This window comes from Brachyistius frenatus, unplaced genomic scaffold (assembly GCF_029030835.1).
Source record: "Brachyistius frenatus isolate BFR_SWC_R1_liver_20210118 unplaced genomic scaffold, ASM2903083v1 Contig_32, whole genome shotgun sequence".
In the NCBI taxonomy this organism is placed as follows: domain Eukaryota; kingdom Metazoa; phylum Chordata; class Actinopteri; family Embiotocidae; genus Brachyistius; species Brachyistius frenatus.
Window position 1 is genome coordinate 440,943 of NW_027210631.1, and position 22,268 is coordinate 463,210.

The window sequence follows — 22,268 nt, forward strand, 5'->3', positions numbered from 1 at the left end:
TGCAGTTACTAACTTCATAGTTGCCACCGGTCATGCCAGAAATCCTAATGCTCCCCTTTCGGTTCCAGCTGCATGAGGCAGCTGTGGTCAGCAGAAAAGCCACCATGCGCACCTGCCCTGCACCAACAGTTAAACAGATCAAATGAATGACTCTTCATCTGCTGACAAGTCTGATCATTTCTTCATGATTGGTGGAGACCAAAAAAAACAGAGCTAAAAATGACGTGAATATTGGACTTACTGGCTAAAACTACAACTCCAAATGACAGTTTATGTGGTACTGTCTTTTCTGGACATGTAAATTAGTCAATTTTTGCCAACACATTTGTCATATCAATCTTTTTTTATAGTTTGATTTTGCCCCCAGGTGACCAAAAACACAAGAGTATAACTGTAATTTCTAAAGATATCACAGTGAAGCTCTTTACTGAGAAACTGAAGGCTGAAGGCTGTCGGCGGGGCATAGTGTCCTCGGGTTCACAATCAGACCAACTGCTCGTTCCTCCCAGCTCGTCCAAATATGGTCACTTCTGGCTCCAAAATAGAAAGATGTTGACGTCAAGGATTCATAACGGCAGTTCACAAACTAACGGGTGACATCACTGTTGGTTTTTGCTTGGTCTGACCACCACAAAGATAGTTTAATGATCATTTACTATTAGGGAGGCTAACAATGAGGGAGTCAAGTTGGTACACTAACAGATGTTAAAAACTGAGGTTTTGACGAAGCTAACATTAGGATCAGATTCTCTGACTTCTCTGTTGCTATCTTGTTTCAGAAACATCTTAGTAGAGGGCATGGATTCATTAACAGAGGCGTCACAGGCTCTATATCCAACAGCCGACAGCAGCTCACATCCATCTTAGCAGCCTTGGCTAGTTGCCTGGAGCTCACTTCATCATCAGATGAGCCTCCATCCCCTGAAAACATTTACCTCAACCCTCAGTGCCTGCAAACAGTTGTCCCACCTTTGCTTGTAGTGGTGAATAAATAGGGGAGTGATGCTCAAGCTTAGGTTTAAACTGAAGTGTCTAATAATGGAGACCGTAGGGGGAAAGCAGATGGCCCAATCTAATATTAGCCTGATGGCTTCAGTTCATGATCATCCACGAGCTAAATTTAGGAGGGGGATAAATTATGCCTCATTGTCCTGATCTTGACGAGGACATTTACATCTTTTATGTTATAAGACATCAGCGTTGTGACTCAAATGTTTCCTGTCTGGCCAGTAGCCATTCCCTCACATAGCTCATGTCTGAAGGCTCAGCGCTGAGGTCAAAGAAGAGACTTATGGGCGAGCTAATAGGCTCAGGATTTTATACGCATAATCGGAGTTGGCTGCAAACACAGACTGGATCACAGGCAAATGAAAAGACAGATTAGATGTTCATGTGGGAGAGTGTATATGTCTGTCTGAGAGTGTGTCCATAGATGTGACCAAACACCAGATCTCGGCGCTCAAATCGTACTAAATATGTGTCACATATATTCATGTGTACATTTCCTGGCCAAGGATGTCTACTTTGCCAGAAAGCAGACGTCATCCGATTTTCCTAAAAAAAAAAAAAAAGGGAAGACAGCGACAGGCAGACGTTCAGCTCTGTCTCCTCCGTCCCTCCATCTGTCTCCGTGTGATCCAGGAGGAACCGGATCCTTCTATTCCCCTCACACCTCGGCTAAAAGGAGTCTTCTTAATTGCCTTCCTTTGCTATACAAGACGGTGATCATAAACCACTTCAAGTATATGATGACGGAAAGATTTATTTTCCTCTGAGGTGACTGATGCCAGTGAGATTACCACATCTGTTGTTATATTTGGGAGCATGCAGGATTGGGATCAGCAAGTTAGTCTTTAATTTCAGTCCATTAAAAATGACTTATTATATATCATTATGCAAACAACTTAACCACTCTATAAATACATAGATTTTCCAACATATCACCCTAACCCTACAGTAATGATCTGAGGTTAGAATATTAATTACTAATCCATCAAACATACAGTTGTCTTGACTGTAAATAGCAATCTACATGTTTACTACAATGTGGGGTTTGTTTTTGCCTACAGCCATTATTTCAAGAAATGAATACCAAGAAATTGTTTTTCATTCTTTATTCATCACTTGACATTAAGTGGAAAATGTGCTGCAGTTATGACTCCAGTAATCAGATCAGTGCAGAGGCAGTATAACCTTGCTAAAATGGCATAATGATGCTGTTTGACTTCCAGTGACGCGATCATCTGGAGGCTCGTTGTATTTACATCACAGCCAAGTGATAACCACTGCGGTCAACAGCAGGACTTGTGTGAGTAGTGACTTTTTCTTTTTTTTTTTGCCACATCGAGAAGTTTCTGGATCATCTGGAGAGAAATGTCCTCAACGTTGAAGATTTTGTATGTGTGCAACACAGGGGAACGCGTGTGAGGAAAAAAGGGGGCGATTCATGTTAAGGTGTGTTTGAGTAACTGTTAGTCCCACGACACCAGTGAGCTCGTCAGTTCGCTCTGCAACCAGTCCCACTGACTTTCAGTAACTTTACATCACTAAAAAAACAACATTAGGAGTCTGGACGTGCTGGTTACTCTGAGCTAAATGCTAACTCCACATGTTCACACGGGCAGTGCCAACAGGTATAAGGTTCACTCTGTTCATAGTTTAGACAGGGACAGGTTTCAGCATGATAACTTTCATTGATTATTCCAAACTAAGTCTCATATTAAAAGTCACTGGATCGCCAGTTCTTACAATTCAACCAAAGAGGTACATAAATGTTTGAACCATATTTTATTGTAGTGCCTCTAATGGTTCTTGAGACATTTCCCACGAAACCACAAATCCCGTTCCGTTGGTGGCACTTTCGAGAAAAGTCAGGAGAATCTGTGATGGTCTGGTCTAGTGTACCCTATCTTCACCCAAAGGCTGCTGGGATAGGCGCCGCCCCCTGTGACCCTCTATGGGACAAATATATGTATACATACATATATATACATAATGTATGGACAGTTCCTTTTACTATTTACATCAACAATATTGTTTCATCTTTGGTCAATTGTCATTCACATCTGTACGTGGACGACACAGTGATGTACCACGTTGCCGATTCTGTACAAGTGGCAGTGGAAAACTTACAATGCTCTTTTATTGCTCTCCAGCAAGCTCTTAAATATGTAAGACTTCTATTAAATGCAAGCAAAACAAAGTTAATGTTATTTTCCAGAAGCAGATCCATAGATTACAATAATCTCAATATTTCTACCTTGAATGGATTTACAATTGAAAGAGTCGCAGAATATCTCGGCATTTGGGTTTGATGAAAAACTCACATTCAAATTTCACATCGATAATCTTGTGTGCAGACTCAGACAAAAGGTTGGCTACCTCTACAGAAACAAAACCATGTTTCCCATGTTTTGCAGGAAAAGGGTTGTCGAGGCAGTCTTCATGTCAATCTTAGACTGTGGAGTTGTGATTTATAGACATGCATCAGCCTCAACACTTAAATCTCTGGATTGTGCCTCCCATTCCACTCTCAGATTTATTACAGGTAACGGCTACAATACCTGTCACTGCCTTTTATATGATGTGGTTGGATGGTCCTGTCTTCACCAGAGACGTGACATCTCTTTATTTATAAAGCCCTGATTGGAAAACTGCCCCGTTACCGGTCTGATGCTCGTATACACAGACGGGCCTCATCAGAAACGTTCCACCGACCGGCTCTTATTACGTGTTGCACACGTTAGGACTCATCTGGGAAAGTCTGCTTTTAACTTTAGTGCACCTGACTCCTGGAAGAAAATACACAATCTCCTTAAAATCAATTCACTTGCTCCTTTCACACATTTCCGAAGCGTGATCTTAAATCTCTAAAACTGTACTTGTAGTTGTTTTATATAACTGCATTTAACTCCGTTTTGTCTACTCAAACTACCTAACTTATATTTGTGTATTTTGTTGATTTTAATTCATCTTTCAGGTTAATCTTCCTTTATCTGACAGTAAATGGTTAACTATGAGATCAACTGTGGTACAAACTCTCATTGTTCATTGCTTTTTATTGTACAGTGACTTCATACTTTTCATTTACTCTGTCATAATTTTGTTATTAATTTGCACATACAGTATATATTAAAAAAAATTGTCCACATTTCAGATTCCACAATGTTGAAAACATTATCACAATATTTTTAAGTAAAGCTTGTGATTTCTAATGGTGAATACAAAACAAAAGGAAATCAACCCACTCCTGCATTTTGCAAAAGTAAAAAGAAATACATTCATAATGACCACAGAAGTCAAAATTTCACAAATAACTGTTAGAAAGAAAACGTGGTCAGTTGTTCTGAAAAGTTGCTCTGTCAGCTTGTCTTATTGCTGTGATCACTGCCATTGTTTTTATTTGGTCTTTGCTCGGTAAATGATTCGATGTCATTGTAAATGAGAGTCACCCTCAATGATTTTTCGAGTATAAATTAATGTTGAATGAATGAATGAATGTATGGGTGGAAGTTGTTGTAATATTTCAATCTGGACCAAAGTCATGGGCCTCCTGAATAAAGATACACACTGTATTTTATTTTGTTCATCCATATACTGTAAACACAGAACCAGCTTCCTCCATATGTTATGACAGCTGAGAGTCAGATGGAGTTAAATTGGCACATTTCGTCAACCTGAAAGACACTCAGATAAGATAAAAAATCACTTGATTACACAAGTGGATTGTCTGATTCTCTACGGCCCGCTCAGTAAGTTGTTGATCTTTGTCTCCCGAGGATCACTTGGCTTTTGATATTATCTAGGGAGTTACAACATGTGGGTTACAGCCTGCAGGTCAAAGGTGAACTCAGGCTGAAGGAGGGTGTTACAGCATCTGGAGACAGATTTCCCCTCAACCAAAATGTGTCATCAACACTCCACTCTGTCACCATTAAAAAAAACAATTTGATTATCCACTGCAGTTTGACTTGACATCATTGAAACACTGACCACATTTACTCAGTTAATAAGTTACAGCGCTTTCTGAAATCCCACCTGTTGATCGAAGGAAGCTTATCTCTGATTCACTTTATGAGTTGAATATGAACGCAGCCATAATATGGGAGCGCCATGGTATATATATATATTTCTAAATAGCTCTGAATTGAATGTGCTTGGCAATAAGAGGGAGTCGTTAGGCGTGGTGCTTATTCACAAAGACAACCTCCCTCACGAAAAACAAGTGTCGCATAACTGTGACCTCTGATCCTAAAAAAATATGTTTAATAGCAGGTGATAAAATGATTGTGTAAATCACTCCTCCGTATTGTTTTCAATTGATTGACACGGTCATAAAATGACCTCAGTAATTCAATAAAGTCAGGAGTCGCTGACTGATTTCCCAACACTGGACTGAGCATGTCGTACGTGATTAATTTGGCCAAAAACTCCCTCGAAGCGGAATCTAGGAGGCGTTAATCACTTTGAACATAGAGAAATGGTTAGTATATTATCTGATTGTATAAAAGGTGGAACCTTTAATGTGGACCTTTCAAAACATAAATTCAATAAATAGTGCAATAAAACAGTCATGGTTGACTCTATCATGACAAATGTGATATTACGCCCCGGGTGGGTTTTATTTGTTGGATCTGAGCTGAGCCCTAATAATTTGAGAGGAAGTGAAACTGCAGGCCTGTTGTGGTATGATTAATATGATTAACAGATTTTGTGGACTTTAAAGCTTTGATTTCAGAATTGTAATGTTTCATGTAACATGGAGATGGATGAAGACAGGGTAAGGATGTGATCTGTTCACATCCTTTGAGTCTCACTGATAACAATAAGACTTTTCATAGAAGGAAAAGAACAGTAATAACAACATTAGTAAATCATGGGAGGGTGACCGTGAGCCAAATGCCATGACCCTGAAGCTGAAGTGGTTCGATATAATCCATTTTGGGTCGCAACCCACCATTTGAGAACCACTGGTCTCGAGTGACCAACGATGTTTTTCAAACAATACTAACATTTCTCGCCCGGATTGAAAAGCTGTCGTGGTAACATAGATCGTGTTGCATTAAAAGATTACAGTGGCTGGTAGCCGTTGTGGAAGCTGAGTGGATTTAGGGGTTGCAGCACATGGGGGAGATGCCTTTTCATCGTCTTTTTCCAATGCACTCAATTTGATAGTTTTCATATAGCAAAGAGAGAAAGATCAAAATCAGATGTCTACTTGTGGTAAGTGTGAAGAAGGCTATGAAACAGAATTTAGATGTCCATGTTGTTACACAAAACATTTGAGGTCAGGGTTGTACCAGAGGACTACAATGGACTAAAGTGTGTACAAGCTGTCAAATAGTCCCACTGCTGAAAATAGGCCCAGGCATATGTTTATTATCATTGTTTTTTAGCAGAAAGTTAAGCTCCACCCATTTCGACAGGCCCAACCAATTAGCTCATCGCTGCCTCAGAGGAGTGATCTGTATATGTTAAACTCCGCTGTGCGTGTTCATCGCACTGAGTCTGCGGCCATGCGCAAATGGTTTCGGGGGAGGGCTGTGCTGTGTAGGCTGTAGTCTACATAAGATCTCTCCCTGCACACACACACACACACACCGCCGACTGGAGATCACAGGTAGCATCTGGACCTTTGGCTTGTGTCTATCGTCCAGATTGTATGAGGAAAAGACAAGTCCAGGATCGCGTAACGGGATCTCCGCTGTCCCCCCCTCTCCCCACCCTCTGAGGACCGACCGTCTCGGACCACGGACGCAGAGAGCAGCAACGATGCGGCGGCTCTGCTGTTAACTCGCCGGACCTTCCTCCCCCTCCTCCTCCTCCTCTCTCTCTCTCTCTCTCTCTCTCTCCCTCTCCACCTCTCTTGTTTTGTTGCCGGCTTTATCTGAAGGAGATCCACAATGAAGCTCAAACCGAACCAGACCAGGACATACGATGGCGATGGTTTCAAGAAAAGAGCTGCATGTCTGTGCTTCAAGAATGAACGTGAAGAAGAGGTAGGAGACCCTGCAGCGCAGCGTGTAGACGATATGTTGTGTTGTGACTTCGTGGCCTAGTCATCCCCTGTCTGTCTTGCACCCAGTCATTCAGGAGACAACAGGGGTGCTCATGGGTAAAATAGACTAGATCCCCTTCATAAAACACGTGGGCTTTGATTTATGGAGTCTACTCCTAGGTGTAGCTGCATCCGTGTAGTTTTGTGCGCTTCCCTCGGGGGCCCCGCTGGTTTGATTTGTGTCTCCGGTGCTGCTGTGTCTGCTGTTGTTGATGCGCCTCGGGCCATCCAGTTTAGGCTAGTTTGAGGAGCACGTAGAGAAAAGAGAAGAAAAAAAAAAAAAAAAAAAGCGTTGTTGTCAAGTAGGTTTTACTCGTCAACATACAACCGACAATCGTGACTTTCAGAATAATACCCACGTCCTTAAACCCCTGCTTTAAAACGGCAGTCAGTCAAAGCAGCGCTCTTACTTTGAAGGCGATTAAAGCTCTACTTCCGGTTAGTTTCCGGCGAGCTTGAAGGAGCCGCAAGAGGGGGGCGAGGCGCACTCTTGCACGTTTCTTTTAATAGCGGGGTTTTAACGTCGGCTTGTGTCGGAGTGAGGGGATGCGAATATAGGCCACACATCTATCGCTAAATATATCTCGTCAAATGTCGCGTCACTTGAGCACATCTAATACCACGACAGCGTCCGGAGCCAAAGCAGCGGGCATTCACGAAAACGCTGCTGCATCCCGCCGGCCTCCAGCGGGCAGCTGCGTAGCAATGCTGTGGATGAGAATTTAAAGGGACCTTTACTGTGTAAATAATGAATGTTAGGTGACGGACACTTATTGTTGTTGTGTCTTCCAAGATCCCCCCCGTGAAGCTCAACACTTTAGACCCTCTTCATGTGTTTTCCCACCCAAATTAACAGAGCTGCGAATGATTATTTTCATGATTGAATTTTTATTATTATTATTTTTTTTTTTTTCTTCCATTTAATCAATTAGCCGTTTGGTCTTTAAAATTTTCAACCAGTGTCTCCCAAAGCCCAAGATGCAGCTTTAAATCCCAACCAGCAGTCGACAACCAAAAGATATGCAGTTTATTATGCTACTAAAAGAGCTGACCGATGGATCTTGGATTTTTTTGGACATAATGTATTTCTTTTCACTGTTTTGTTACCCTTATCAAATACTATACATATATAAATGTATACAAATAAAGATGCAGAAGATAAACGAACAAAATAAATGGATAAACTTTGGAAAAAGATTAGTTTGAAGTCAGTCTTGGTACTTTATCAAAACAGTACGATCAAAAGCACAGACAGACAAAGTGAGCCATTTGTTGTTTATTAGGCAGTGGAGATGATACAATCTGTTAAATGAACATCTGTATTTTCAAGTCCTTATGAGTACAGTATAGGCTGATTAAGCTTATAACCGGCAGGCAAATCTCTGAGTAAACCTGGTGTTTGGTACCTGCATTTCCGTGCTGGCCAGGTGAATGCAAACGGTGTATTCTTTAAGTTTAAGTACTTTGGGTTTTGCTTATACTATTTTTATTGCATATTTTTTGTTGTTGTCGTAATTCACTGTTTTAGATTCACTGACATTTCCCTCGTTAGTCGTACTTATGTCCAAAAATCAGTCCTACTTCCATATTGTCGCTTGTCTAAATTTAGGCTCCAGTTTGAGTGAGGTGTAATCAAACTGTTACACAGTATACAGTAAACAGCCCAGTCTGGTACAAAGAGATCTGCCCGTGTTTGGCTGCGCAACACTTATCTACAAATTTACACAAATACACACAGCATAACTGCTCACTGAGTCATGATGTTATGTCATCATTATGTATGAGCTCCAAAAAGATTTAGATTTTTTTTAATAAAATTTCTGATATAGAATTAGAGATTTGCATTTCCGTGTTATATTTATTATAACACTTGTACCTTCAGACCCTAGATATGGCCTCAGAACTGGTTTGATCACCAGGATTCTTCTCTTATGACTAGTAATTACACGGAAGGACAGTCAGAGAATATTATGGTAACAACAGAAGTGTGTAGGTGTGACCACCACCCTCAGGATTTTCAGGCTTTGACAGGCATGTCTACTCATGCAATCACAAATATGACACTGTTTGAAGTAAGAGAACCAATCTGCTGCTCTGATTGTAATTAGAGGTCTGAGATATTGGGCTTCGTGATGTCTACGCTTTCCTTAAACTCATGCCAACACACGCATTTACAGTCAGTTCCTGGACACAGGACACTCAACTGTGATGAAATAGGAGCTGTATATGCTGCTCAGCTGTTTTGTTTTGGAGAGGAAAGGAGAAAGCAGAGCCCTCAGGACAAGGTACAGCAATTAAACTCCCAACAAGGGCAAATGGGAACCTGACAGTGCAGAGGGACAGTAGTGATAGCTGAGTAGGCCACCTGAGTTCAGCAGCAAGTGGAGTCTGTGTGCCAAGACAGCCTCTTTAATTATTTTACATTACAATAATGCAGTGATATGCTGTAGAAACCCATAATTATGCAAGAGGTCAGAGTGTTTTTCTTATAAATATTTAAACTGAACGTCTTCTAAGAACTTGTGAAGCGCAGAGTGAAAGCCACAAGTTTATGGGTGTGTTAGCTGTATATTTTCAGTAAAAAAATGGACTTGGGTTCATCAGAAGGTCAGAAATATGACTCCATATGAATGCAAAATTGTTCCGTGTTGTTCCTGAATGTGTGAATGGGCAACTGTTTGCTAAGAATTTCATGTCCATCTGTATTTAGTAATAATTTAATGTGTCACTCTTGTCAACATAAATGGGTCTATTTCCAACAACTCCCAAAACAACATACGTGTAGAGGTACAGCAGGACCGACACCTCGTTTGCCAAAGCAACATGTGTATATATATATATATAACTGATGGACAGTGCCAAGGACAGGCATACTGGACCTTTTGTTGTGATGGTAATAGTAATAAACACATGGTTAATGTTGTGAATCGGTCACAGTTTGGATAGATTGAAGCACCGTGACTACTTGGCTGGGTTTAGGAAAAGATTATGGTTTGGCTTTTAAAAGGTGACATAAATTAAATATGTTACGCAAATGAACTTGTCTTCATACTATTTCACCTGAATTCCTCCTTTTCTCCCGACACAGATACCACGGCCACTACGTAAACATTGTTCATTCTGATCCCCTTAAACAATCGACCAGTGTTGCTGTTTTCTGCTGAAGTCAGACTGCTTTTATTGTAGGTTTAAATTAACCATTACAATGTTCATATCTGATTTTAAGTTTTAAATTTGTAGCAATGAAATCATTCCGTTTGTTTCATGATTGAGAAGCAACCTAATATGTACCGAACTCTTGTGGAGTCAGCGTTTGGCAGGGGCTTTCATCAGAGTGATGCCATTAATTCATAGACCCTTATAGGGAAACTCTACCTCTGACCGAGGCAGCAGTTTCAGCAGTAACCTCCATGTTCATCTGATTTATAACGCAGAGGCTACGTATTGAAAGTACTGCAGCAGACCGTAAATAAAGTCAGGCAGGGGGAGCGTCATCAAGAAATCAGAACCATAAGTATTCAGCCTCTCTGTCTTCACTCCTCTATTAGATGTTGTATAATGCAGCGACCATATTACTGTCTTAGCACTATTGATTCGGCCTGTGCACTCGTGTATGTGAGCGTCTGTGACTTTCCATCATGCTCTCCTCCCGGCATGGCCTGGCATTTGGAGCTTTCTTTATTTGACAGCTCCAGGCGTTGCTCCTTGGGGGGAGGAGGAGGAGGAGGAGGAGGGAGGAGGAGGAAGAGGTGTTTATGTCCTCCAGAATATTCCTGCCTGCTGTCCCCATTTGAGGCCATGCCAGCGGAGTCTTTATCAGAGCCTGTGTTTTACTGCCAGTGAAAGATCCGCTATCTCAAATCCGAGAAGGACGTTTTTGTTTTAAGTAAATAGTGACTTTACAGCTGATTGCATGTCATTTTGTTCCAGGAGTTGAAGCTTATTCTTGTGTAGCTTTGCATCGTTTGATTGCTTTTTGGATAAGAGAGAGGTCGGCTAATTGCGGATTAGTGTGACATTTGTCTGTAATGTTTTTCATCTGCCAGAGGAGATTTACTGTATGTATGCTGTGTGGCCTTTTTCACAGTGGGTGGGGGGCTGGGAAGTGGCTTGAGTTACAAAATAGTAAAATGTCTCTGGCAAACAGCAGAGCTCCCTCTGAAGTTTCTCCTTCACCCTGACCCTCTTTCCAAACAAAAGTGGGTTTTCTGTGCTCGGAGTTTAGCTGTCAGCTGACCGTTGACCTGTATGTCATGATGGTGAGAGTTATTTTGTTTCAGGTTTTTTTTTAGTTTTTTTTTTTTTTTTTTTTTAGCCCGCTTTAAATAGTTGCCTGTGTAAGGCAGTGCTGTTTTTGATCCTTGTCAAAAGTTATTTGCAACCTTTTAAAGTGCACGCTATACTGGAGATTATGTATCAATCATGTCAACTAAGTTGGCAAAATGGAAGTCACAAAAAAATACAGTACAGTGAACCCTCGCTATAACGCGGTTCACCTTTCACGGTCTCGCTGCTTCACGGATTTGCATCGTGCATTGTGTTCTGCATTCTGATTGGCTAAACAGTCTCTCCGCTTCTTCTCTACCTGTTTGTCAATAACGTTGCGGTTTAATATGTACACGTACGTAAAACAGCTTGCCAAATTAAAAATAATCGATGGTGGCATGTCGGTTTATAAGAATCTTTTTGCCCAGAAGAAAAAAGAGCGACAACAACTACCGATAACTATGTTCTTCTCTCGAAAAACCACACCTGCACCGCCGGCTTTAGAAGAAAGAACCGCTGCAGAGCGGAGTCAGGATGCAGCGGCTCAGTCAGAAGAGCAGTGAAATACACGAGTCACTATTTGTCCTACTGTACTTTGTATTTGTTTTCATAATCATTTTTCATTTCCTCCCGTTCTAATCCAATGACTCGGGTCGCAGTGGGGTGGTGCCGATCTCAGCAATTTGAAGCCTTCAGTTCGTATTGATGATTAAAATGATTATTTTACAGTACAGTAGTTATTTGTAAAAAAAAAAACATTTATACAGTACTTTTATTTGTTAAACAAATGCTTGGGCCTGTAAAAAGGTTTTGTTCTTTGGTTTCAATGTATTATGGAGTATTTCATTGTATAATAATTGTAAAAAAAAAAAAAAGGTTACTACTTCACGGATTTCACCTATCACGGTCTCTATTTGGAACGTAACCCCCGCGATAAACGAGGGTTCACTGTATTGCAAAAAATTAAATCATCGCTTCCAGCTTGAAATGTAGCCAAAGGTGCAAGTAGGTAAAGCTAAACAATTAGATCAATTAGAAAAGGCTCAGAACAGTCATCTAAAAGTAATGAATAAAGAATTCATACATTGTAATTATGTAATGGATGATATGATAATTAGTTAAAAAGTGATAAATGCATTTTTGATGGCTCTTCAGTCTAAAAAGGTCGGGAACCACCGTCCTCATCGTTGAGTTCTCACTGATGACCACTTGATAATCTTGAAATGCTTGCATTGAAGTGAAGTTCCATGTAGAGATAAATGGAAGCTGGCAGGCTTGATGTTGCTATGATGACTAAATGTTTCTTCTCGCAGGTCTCAAAGGCAGCACCTCACCACTGCTGCTGCTCCCTGTTATGAAACGTGTAGCTGTGTTCATCTCAGAACCACATGTGAAGCAACACGTTTTTAATTAAACACCGTTTGTAATATGTAGATTCAACGCTCTACATTCCTAAATCCATTACAAAAAGCTAAATGAAGGCGGGCCGTATGTTAGGAGCATCAAGCAAAAGATGAAATCCATCTTGTCCTTGCTGACCCGGAGTACATGTGGCTTTTGTTTTGTATACATCCCACACTGTCGGTTTAGGATGCGTCAACACCAGTGATCTCCCCTTTAAGCCTTGCTGGCTGCAGCTCCACACACACACACACACACGCACACACACACACACGCGCGCACGCACACACACACACACGCACACACGCACGCACGCACACACACACACACACACACACACACACACACACACACACACACACACACACACACACACACACACACACACACACACACACACACACACTTAGACAGGGAGGGCCAGAGGTTGGATGGCTCTGAAATATTTTAACACACCCAGAGCATAAAAAAAAAGAAAGAAAGAATGAATCTTTTATTATGTCACCTCCCTGAAATAGCCGATCCGACGTGGAACTGCACAATTATGAAAACAGACTTCTGGAAGGTCACATTCACTTTCAAAGAGAGCGAATAAATTCACTGCTGCGTATGACACTTCTGAATCTTTCAAACAAAACTTATCACCACTGTTATTTTTCTTAGTTTTTTCTTTGCTCAACAGCCGTCAGAGCTCACTGAGGCAGGTTACCAGGCTCAGCTTGGCACATTTCTTCCAGTTTGCACTCTCCTGAGAAGACGTCATGCCCTGCACTAACCGTGTAAATGGCCCCATATGTCATTTACTGTACACCAAATAAGACATGCACCTGCCATATAGCGTAAAAACCTGTTTTGTGTTTCTTTCTTGAACCTTTTCATCGGAGGGAAATGTTTACTGAGCGTGCACACACCTAATCCACATCCTCATAGTTGCCATTCAAGCCTCCGTACCCCCCACACCCCCACCCCCACCCGCCCGTCGGCAACTTGTATCGTCTGGGTAAAAGCAGGTGGCTTGAGTTGGATGAGGGTGGCACGTGAGGGCATGTGGCGTACAATCGGTTTGGCCCTCAGTCCCGGCCCAATTAGAGGAGCCTCAGAAGGCCTTCGGTGGCTGCATCCGCAATCCCATTAGAGAACGTAAGGAAAGCTCTACAGAAGCTGAGTTAAGATTTAGTGACAGACTGACTCCTGTGGCAGATTACTGGATATGCTGATCAGATGGGTGGCGGAGCTGGACGTCACCATTTGCCGCACGGGCTGCTTAACACACGTCTCTCCTTTTTAATGCACGTATGTTTACATTCACTGCCTGAGGTGTGTTAAAGAATAATTCCTGCACTGACAAAGCTTATGGCGAGTTGATAGCTTATCAGATTTCCTTGAGCATGACCCTGCTGCTTTTAGGATGTCCCGTTAACTTGACCCCACTGGTGAAACAGATGCTACGTGTTCCCGTTTCTTTTGGATTGGCTGCTAATATATTACGACCTTTGTCCCGTCACAGACCGTGTGCGCTAATGATGAGTGAATTGCTCCATGCAAATGTGATAACGTTTTCAGCAGGTGTGATCGTCTCTGTTTTCATTGCCATATGGGTCCTGCCAGAAATCGTGGACACAGGCTCATCTGATCTGTGCATATCAGTGTACATTGCAACTGCGCTGTAATTCAAACCCTCGCAGGCCGCTCAGGGGAGCACTGGCTGAATTTCAGTGGCTCATGCTGGGTGTACATGCATTGTTTGCGGGGTTGTGTTTGTGTTGGAACCGCGGCGACGACACAGACTTCAATCGAATCCAAAATATGTTATTTTTCAGAAATGTCTTTTCACTGATATTTCTACACCTTTTTCCACTGTGTGAGGTTTGACTGGCGCTCATGAGTGGAGAATTAGCGCCACCAGTTAACCACCAATGACCATCTATTGACAGTGACCTTATGGATTTAGTTTGAAAGCCAGACGTCGCAGCCAACAAATTTGTATGTGTATTATCAAACTATGATTAACTTTATTATTTATTAAATAAACAGAAAAATCATTTGTAGCAATTATTTAAATGACAACTAATCCTCTACTAAAACTTGTGACAACCCTGGGTTTGATGAAATTTGAAAAGTCTAGAAGACTTTTCAAATGAATTGAATTTTTATTTTTTTTTAATCTCCATTCAAGTTAGCATAGTTGCAGAGTTAGCTGACTCAGCTGATGGACATGCTCTGTCCATTGAGAATACCCAGTTTGCATTCTTCCAGCCAGAGCAGGAATGTCTCACCAGACACCAGATTTAAAGACTCTGCATACTGTGAAATACAGACAGATTTACCTGGCAGTGATTTGGCTTAATCAGCACTTTGTGAACTTAAGAATTGGTAAAGGCTCGAATTCAATGGATGTTAATTTACATGTCAGAGCAGCGTTACCTAAATACACTTCATGTCATATTTGATAAGAATTAAGAAGTGAAGTTTGGATGGAATAAATTCAAAGATATCAGTGTGAATCGTTTAGCGCCCATTTTCCATCACTTAAATGTACTTGTTGCACTCGGAACACAAAATGAAATGGTTACTGCGAATGTGTGGGTGCTGTGGTAGACTTCGTATCCTGTAAGCAACAGCAGAGAATAAATAGAAGAGCCATCACCAATCATCACTCGTCGTGTCCTTGGTTCCCGAGTCCACAGGGTCATGGGTCATGTCAGGTCCTCAGTACGTGTCATGCGCGAAAATCAGTCAAGTCAAGGACACTGAGAATGAATACAGCCTCTGAAGTCCATCTGAATGTGCTACTGTGAAAGTTTCCATCAAAACTAAATCATATCAGTTAAAGGAAAAAATGCGAGAGCTCATCCTGTCTGTGTCATTACGCCTGCATTCAAAGACGCACATCCTCATTGAGTCGGTGAAATACAAAGACGACCAACATGTTGTTTTGTCCGACAGGTTCTGCTGGTCAGCAGCAGTCGGCACCCGGACCAGTGGATCGTCCCCGGAGGAGGGATGGAGCCAGAAGAGGAGCCATGCGGTGCTGCCATGCGAGAGGTGTTCGAGGAGGTGAGTAAATCTTTGTTTTAATATCACATGAAGTAAGTCTGGACTCCGAAGTGAGGTCATTCGGTGCGATCATAAAATGAGCAAATGCAGAGACAAAGCGAAGTCTTCAGAAATGGTGATACACACCAGTTTCCAGCCCAAAAAAACTGTTTTGATGGATCATTTTGTGTTTTACTATGTTTTGTGTTGATCTACATCTAAGAGCCTCCTGCTCATAGTAGCAGGTAAAAAAAAAGAAAAGAAGAGAGGACTTGATATTTAAAGAAAAATGCAGTAAGGGTTGCAGGAAACATCATAGCTGTGGTGTTTTGAATATTACAAATCCTGTAAAATGTCTCAAATAAACACCCCTCTGACTCTTTCACACCATTACCAGTGGTCATTTCCAGTAAGAAAAAAACCCCTGAAATGAAGCGGTATGCATGCCAAGGGTGAGGTTTGTGAAGGGCCACGATGTCAGTATCCAGGTGACCGAGGAGTTCGCTGGTATTTCTGAGGTCCCACTGGTGTGGGAACCTTGTGTTCTTGTCCACGTCATCGGTCTAAACTTGGCTCCTCGCTGGATTCCTGTGCATTCACAGAGCCGGCAGCCTCTCCTGCTCCGCACATCAGTGGGACAGTGACACCTGTGAAGTATGCTGAGCCGGAGAAATGACAGACGTCATACGTCTTGACAGTAATTTGATTCCCCGAGGAGCACATCTGAATTAGTGAAACAACTGTTGTGAAAGGGACATAATTACATTTCTGTTCTAACACTCGTTGAAGATTGATGCCAGGCTTTTTCCAGGCTCGTATTGTATAATGTCCTGAAGTCAATTTTAAAGACTTTATGTCATACAGCCATTACACCTTGAGGAGAAACGACGGTTGGGGTTTGGTTTTCTACAAAACACACCACAGACATCGAACACATACTTTATTCTGTAGTTTAGGCCTCATTTGTTTGTCGTTGAAGAAACTGATTGTCAAACATTTCTATATCGAAACAAAGCCTGCAAGGTCACAGTCAGGTTCAGCACTCAGACGTTCTTGAAAACATTGAAATGTAATACACAATTTCCATTGTTCTGACACAGAATATAATCGGGTTGGATCACTGCTCTTCTATTGTGGTCATCTTCTATTCATTGTGTGAGCGACTCTTTTGTGAGGCCATAAAAACCTCACCCCAAAAAAAAAAAATCACATACAAGACTCCTTCTGCTGCGTGTCTGTACACACAGAAGAAGACACTCCCGTATGTGATTTTTTTATTTTTTATTTTATTTATTTATTTATTTTTTACAAATAAAAGCCAAAAGAAATAAAAACAAAGTTTTTGTTTTCATCCTCAGGCCGGTGTGAAGGGCAAGCTGGGGCGTCTGCTCGGTGTATTTGAGGTGAGATTTTCACGTATGTATTTTAAAGTGAAAGGTTTAAAATGCACGTATAATCATATAAAATTTGCACCTTTTCCAATTCAAATTCCCTGCACGTGTCAGGGAAATAGGCCATAAAACTTGACTGTGATTCTAATATATATTTTTCACATAACACACGGCTTTGTTGACTCACAGTATTACTGTATTGACTTGTGTTTATTTCAGTGTATCATAGTTCAATATTCTGTTTCCTTTCCTTCTGTTCCTTAAAGCAAAACCAAGATCGGAAGCACCGGACGTACGTGTACGTGTTGACTGTCACGGAAACACTGGAGGCCTGGGAAGACTCGGTCAACATAGGTACAGTTTCCCTTCCCCCTCCCGTGAATGTTTGCAGCCGCCCTCTGCAATATACTGCATCTTGTTTTTTTGATTTATGTGAAGGCCGGTACACTGCATGCAGACTGTACTGGCACCGGGGTATGCAGTGACAGCAGGTGCCTGTAAATCAGAGCCGCTGATGTTAGCTGCAGTATATTACAGCTGTCAGTACTGTGGACGCCAGTATCCTGCCTCACTTTGTTTGGTGCTCTGTAATCCAGAGCCCGATGCAGCCACGCTTAACATCTTTACAGCACACGTCCTGTCTGTTTTAATGTATCTATGCACATTTATATATTTATTTATATTTATATATTACATTTATATATTTATATTTACAACGAGATGAATTAAAGCGAGCTGAAGCTGGATAGTGTGTCTTAAGGACCACACACACCAATACATGCTTACATATATAAACATTTAAAACATGATATGTATATATATATATGCAGCACCTAAGTCTAACAAGGACAAACATGATATGTGTGTGTATGTATGTGTGTATGTATGTATATATATATATATATATATATATATATATATATATATATATATATATATATATATATAGCTTCAGCTCGCTTTAATTCATCTCGTTAACCAGACAAACCTGTTCGGTGCAGATAAAATGTGAACATACACGTCCTCTTATTGGGGACTCGCTGCAGAATATTTCACATTATTGTCACATTATTACAGTAATATTTCTTAGTGTGGTGAAGACAGAGTTACTGAAGCTACAACAAATAGCTGTAATTCAATGTAAAATCAACATGTGGAAAAAGGGTTGAGTTCCTTTATCTCAGGCTGTATTATATGAATCCACCCCGTGTAATAACACAAAACGAGGTGTTTTGTATGTGTTTGTGAACCTGAGAGTGACAGCTCCTCTCACCTCCTCTTCTCTGTCTCCACCTGCAGGCCGTAAGCGGGAGTGGTTCACCGTGGATGAGGCCATCAAAGTGCTGCAGAGCCACAAGCCCGTTCACGCCGAGTACCTGCGGAGGCTCCAGGTCAGCTGCTCCCCCACCAACGGCAACTCCATCCTCCCGAGCCCGCCGCCCAACGACAACTACCCCCACTACAGCGCCACCGCCACCACGCCGTCGACGGGCAGCGTGCTGGGCTCCTCCCGCAGATAGGACTGCACCTCCAACACCTCCCCCTTTCCTCCGACCGTCCTGTCCGGCTCGGACAGTTCACTGAAAGTCTGTACAGTCTCTTTGCATGAATCTAATGACTTTTCAGAGTCGTGGCGCTCTTGTATGTATCGTGTCTGATCTTAGCCGCGGGACAGATCAAAGCCGTCACCAGAACTGCGTGAAAAGGACCGAGCAGGAGAAGCTGGTGACGCTCCGACAGGACAAACTGTGGATACGTCTAACTCCAGAACACATTTTCTTTTGCTGGAAAACACCAGACTGATGAGCTGACGTTTGGGAAGCTGCAGACTCTGCTGGCGTCAACGACACTAGTGAAGGAATGCCTTACAGAAACTTTGTATTAATGTTGTATTTCGCTTGTTTTATTTCACTAACGGTCTTTTTCACTTTCTCTTAGCAGAATATGGTGAGTAGTCAATAAAAGGGGAATGACCCCAAAGCACATCAACGTGGGGAATGTTTCCAGACTTAATAATGTCATGGATGAGAACAGCAAATACATGGATATTCATTTTAAAAAAAAGACAAATAATAATTAACAGATTAACCGAAATCTGTAGATCCACTTCCTAACATTCAAAATTATGGTGACTTCAAAATAAAAGTGGGTGAAGTGAAAGTAGTAGAATATTATCAACACTACATATAAAACATAAATACAAAGTTTCCATGATAGAACTTATGTGAGTTGCTACCTCAGTAAACTGAAAACTGGACTTGATTAACCTGTGTGTCGACGAGCTTTCACACAGCACCGCTTTTAGTGTGTTTAGGTAAACTTTAGCCAAAAGCCACGGTCATGAATCATCTCACCTCGACTGATCCAACAAGTCACTGTTGACTGTTTAACACCACACACCTTTTCATCGACTGCTTTTCCCTGTGAAAGTATTTCATGGTGCAAAGTGGATTTGTATCGTTTACACTGAATGAAACGATAGTGATCGCCTGCTCTTTCTTTAAGCTGCAGCAATTCTATCATGTCTCATGGTGCTGCAGTGCAATCTGGTAAAACTGTCAACTAATGACATCATTTCCGTGTACAATATGATTGTTTTTGCAAGTAACTGAGGTTTCTTGCACCCAGGGCTGAAACTAATGCAACAAATGAATCTGCCAACACTATTATTAGTGATTAATCTAATAATGTTGTAGTTTTTAAAATGCAGGAAAATAGTGAAAAATGTCCACAAAAGTCAACTTAACAGGTTTGAAGAGTCACTTATCATAGTTTGATGAAAAAAAGAAAAAAGTAATACTGTTAAGTTTTGTAATATTTCTCCCTGTTTGCCCCCACCTTCACCCAAATATGAAACAGAAGACTGTAATCCAAAGAAAATGGCTCACAGTAGCTGTTGATTATCACATTTCAAATTCATATTTTTTTTGTTTACTCATCCAATGATGAAAACTCTCTCCTGCTTTGACCGCTGAATGACGACAAAGAACCACACAGAGATTTGTAAATAGCTTTGAGGAGAAACCGTTGAAAATGTGTTTTTAACCTGAATGAACCTGTACATTTTTCTCTTTAATATTTTATATATTTTTTAACAATGTACAAATGTCAGAAAAAGACATGTAAAAACTCCCCTCCCCCCTCACTGAGTATGTACAGTACAGGATGTTTGTATCACATATGACGACGTGCCACAGGTTGAGGATGTGACGGCTGGTTTGTATGGAGGGAATGCATCTTCAAAATCAGGAGTAATTTCATGCTGTTAAAGGATCAAGAGTTACATTTCCGACCTGAGACGTCCAGTGAAATGTTGTCTTATTAAAACGACTGACAGCACAGAATGAACATAGTTGATAACCTGAAACCATAAAGTTTTAGAGAAATGGGGAAAATGTAAAGCTATTTTCTTTGACTTTAAACAAAATGTATTCAGCATTTTGCTAACAAACTTGTGTTTGTTATGGCCCACCAGGCACACAAGTATTAAGACATATAAATGAGGAAATGTTTTTTTTTTTTTTTAAATACAAATATATAACATTTTGAAAAACTGCAGTTTTAGAAAGAATAGTCAAAATCAGAGGAACATTTTGGAAATTAAAAATGTATTTTATTCTTAAAGTTTTGTGAGAGTTAACAGATATTTCCTCTTTTAAAAGTGAAACAGACTTTATCTGTTGCTTCAAAACTTTGGGATCCCTTTAACTTCTCTATTGTCGCTGCTTTGTTACAAAATCTTATCCGCAGTATCACAAACTGAATCACCGGTTCAGCTATCATGAAGTTTTGGCCTTGTCTGACAGGTGTGTGTGTGTGTGTGTGTGTGTGTGTGTGTGTGTGTGTGTGTGTGTGTGTGTGTGTGTGTGTGTGTGTGTGTGTGTGTGTGTGTGTGTGTGTGTGTGTGTGTGTGTGTGTGTGTGTGTGTGTGTGTGTGTTACAGGTTGATGAATGTGAACTCTAATGTGCCAAATTAAAAAAAAAATTGTTTGTGTTCAGATGGAAAAAAAAAATCTTGATGTCAACATTTTACAGATCTATATGTCAACATCTTTGTGAAAAAAAAAAGATCTTAAACTTTGCTTGATTAAGTCTGTTAATGTTATTTCAGAATATAATCATTTATAATGTGAAAATAATGTGTTTCTCGAGATTGACTGCATCCTCCAATGTTCAAATTATGACTCGACACTACTCGTTCTTTACCCCACACCATTAATTTACTATTTTAAGACTATTTCAGACTCTAATTCGACCATGAATTCAGCTTTAAGCTGTTAACCCGGATGTTTTGCAGCTTCATGTCAGCCTGGTGCTCTCTGAAACACCTTGTTCGTCCACTTGCTGAAACGCTGTTTGATGCTCGGGTGTTTGTTGATCTTCTCCTGTTAACGTCTCCAGAGCATTTTAATCAAGGCAATCTAAAGATTTGTCACTGTTAATTTGAAAATTATGCAAGTTTAATGTGAAAGTGATTTAAAGAATTGGACTGGAAAGTTTGTTTTTGAGAAAAAGTTGCATTAAAGGGGAAAAATCTTATTGCAACTGCTGTTGAATATTCATTTATGTGACGGTAACGTTACTGTGTTTGAGGCTAAACGTCATGTCCATGTTTTGAAGTTATTTCTGGAAAAAAAGATCATGTTTAATTTAAAAGAAAACATATTGAAGGTTTAGTGTGTTATGACCAGATTAATCATCTGTTGGGCCTGAAGGCAAAGAAACAGACTAATAATTCCCACCCCCGCCCTCCACTCTCAGCAGGGATTAGCATCTGTAATGCAAAACATGTTTTGGCTGGCATATTAAGGTTAGACAGTTTGCGCAGTATGAGATGACGGGGGAAGTAAAACTTTGACTCCGAGTCAAGACTCAAGACCAGGATGCAGGTGACCCTCCGAATACCCCCATAGTATCACTGATCATTCTCAAAGTCAGTCTTTGTCAAAGTAACCCTCAGGACAGCTTTAACTCATAGCAGCTTTGTTTGGAAGGAAGCTAATTTGAGCGTATTATCTTATCAATAGAATAGAAGTTTGGACTTTGTTCTCATCTGACATTAAAACATGCTGAGCTGCCACCTTTTGCACACAGTTAACATCATCATGCAGAGCCGG

The 22,268-nt window shown here is 40.9% G+C and overlaps 1 protein-coding gene across 1 annotated transcript; it reads left to right on the forward strand.

The window, feature by feature from the left end:
- The first annotated feature begins 6,570 nt into the window (after positions 1-6,570).
- nudt4b (nudix (nucleoside diphosphate linked moiety X)-type motif 4b) lies at positions 6,571-21,696 on the forward strand. Its single transcript, XM_069699961.1, has 5 exons — positions 6,571-6,998; positions 15,671-15,781; positions 17,119-17,163; positions 17,418-17,505; positions 18,451-21,696. Exons 1-5 carry the CDS (start codon positions 6,903-6,905, stop codon positions 18,669-18,671), a joined length of 561 nt encoding a protein of 186 aa, XP_069556062.1. The 5' UTR covers positions 6,571-6,902; the 3' UTR covers positions 18,672-21,696.
- Positions 21,697-22,268: the final 572 nt, after the last annotated feature.

Excerpts from the sequence above, each read along its gene's own strand:
- nudt4b (XM_069699961.1), top strand. The coding sequence starts at position 6,903 with ATGAAGCTCAAACCGAACCAGACCAGGACATACGATGGCGATGGTTTC. Across the intron at positions 17,164-17,417 it reads GTCTGCTCGGTGTATTTGAG|CAAAACCAAGATCGGAAGCA; the intron begins GTGAGATTTTCA and ends TGTTCCTTAAAG. Across the intron at positions 17,506-18,450 it reads GGAAGACTCGGTCAACATAG|GCCGTAAGCGGGAGTGGTTC; the intron begins GTACAGTTTCCC and ends CTCCACCTGCAG.